Raw genomic sequence first — 1721 nt, 5'->3', positions numbered from 1 at the left:
GTCCCAGAGTCCCGTGGGCCCTCGAGTTCGGGGCGCCCCGTCCCTGCCGGGGCACCCAGAAGCGGGAAGACAGCCCCAGGCGTCCCGCCTTCCTTCCCCAGGAAACGCTCGCCCTGCACGGCGCTTCCTCGTCCCTCGCTTCGTTCCCCTGCTCCTCCGTCCTTTGGTCCGTCTTTCTGTCTGTGCTTCTATCTTTGTCTCATCCTCTCGGACTAGATCGCTCCCTGTCCGGATTTTGGGGCCCAGGCCCCGGGGGCTGCCTGCTTGCAGGGTCTGTCTCCTCTGGGGGTTCGGTCCCTGGCGCCCCTGTAAGAGGCTCGTGGTCTTGACAGGTCTGGGCCTCAGCCCCCATCTGGGTCCCTGCTCCCCTCCCTCTCGGCCCCCACAGGACCCCAGTCCCCACCCTGGCACCAGCAGCAGGTCAGCCCTGGGGAGGTGAGGGGCAGAGGGCCGTGCTCAGCCTCTGTGGCCAGGACTTGGGTCCTGGAACGAGTTGCTGCCCTTCTTCAGGCTCAGACCCCCTCTCCCAGCTCCCCGGGTTGCGTGACTGCGTGAGCCGGTGCGGGGCAGGGGTCTGGGAGGGCAGCTGGCACGTGACGGGTGCAGAGGGGAGAGGGAGGGCCGGGTCTTGGAGGGTTGGGCCGGGGGGACAGGACCCTGACTGAGGGTGGGGAGGCCGGAGACATGACTTTCTGCTGGGCTCTGAGCTGGAGAGGAAGCGGAGGCAAAGTCTCAGCTTCAGCGCCGAGCTCAGGTGGGAAAGCCTCGCCCTGAGCACGGCTGTGAGAGTCGGACCAGACGAGCCGTCCCCACCCGACGGACACAGGCACCCTCACATCTACACCCCCTGCTGCCTTAGGACCGGGGGCCACTTGGGCGTCCCTCCCTGGGGCCTCCTGGCTGCCCAACTGCAGTGCCCGGGGTCTCTCTTACTCCCCCAGGGAGGGAGCTCGGGGTGGCTTTTGCAGAACCAGAGGCTCCGGTAGGACCCTTGGGGCTCACCTGGGCGCCAGCCGCCCTAGGAGCTGGAGACGAACACCCTTTTCCCGGGCGGGCTCGCAGCCAGCAGGGCCCCGCCAGGAAAGCCATGCCTCGGGGTGGCACTGGGCCCGTCTGTAAGTGGCATCTGGTCTCTGCTGTGAAGTTGTTGACCTTGGGGTCCTGGGAGGTTTGTGAGGGTCCGGGACGCTCTTCGATTTGCAGTGAGATGGGTGTTGGCTGGGGTCTCCTGTGCCGTCTCCCGCCCTCTCTGCTGAGTCTGGAATAGACACAGGGCCCACCTCCAGCCCCAGCTCAGGGCAGGGCTGAGAGACAGGCCAGGGGTGTCCGGGTGCTCCTAGCCTCGTCAGTGACATCACCCCTCCCTGGCTCCTGAGTGCCTGGGAAGCAGTTGGGGGGAGGCCGAATCAGAAGGGGTAGCCGCTCTCAGATTCTGCTTCTCTCTGTCTGTCTGTCTGTCTGTCTCTCTCTGCAGGAGCCGGGCCCCTTCTCGTCTTGCTTCCTATCTGTCCGCTCCTGCTCCTCCTCTCCCCCTCAAAACCTGCCTTTGCTGCTTCTGCCCTCACCCCCTGGAGGCTCAGGTCTGTGGGGCCCACCCACCCGCTCTGGGGCCATGGGAGCACTGCTGGGACTCCTGGCGCTGCTGCTGTGGGGCGCTGGGGCCGAGGGCCGGCCAAGAAAGGTGCTGACGCTGGAGGGGGACCTGGGGCTGGGGGGGCTGT

General features: G+C 66.8%; 1 protein-coding gene across 1 annotated transcript in view; it reads left to right on the top strand.

Annotated features, from left to right (window-relative positions):
- The first annotated feature begins 6 nt into the window (after window positions 1–6).
- The window catches only part of GRM2 (glutamate receptor, metabotropic 2), an 8870-nt gene continuing 7155 nt past the window's right edge, over window positions 7–1721 (top strand). The window contains 1 exon segment of the mRNA XM_005881933.2: window positions 7–1719. Coding sequence (XP_005881995.2) covers window positions 1613–1719 — 107 coding nt within the window. The 5' untranslated portion in view covers window positions 7–1612.

Source organism: Myotis brandtii, unplaced genomic scaffold (genome assembly GCF_000412655.1).
Source record: "Myotis brandtii unplaced genomic scaffold, ASM41265v1 scaffold693, whole genome shotgun sequence".
NCBI classification, from domain to species: Eukaryota; Metazoa; Chordata; class Mammalia; order Chiroptera; family Vespertilionidae; genus Myotis; species Myotis brandtii.
The sequence above is the reverse complement of the archived record's forward strand: the minus strand, read 5'-3'. Positions and strand labels throughout refer to the sequence as shown.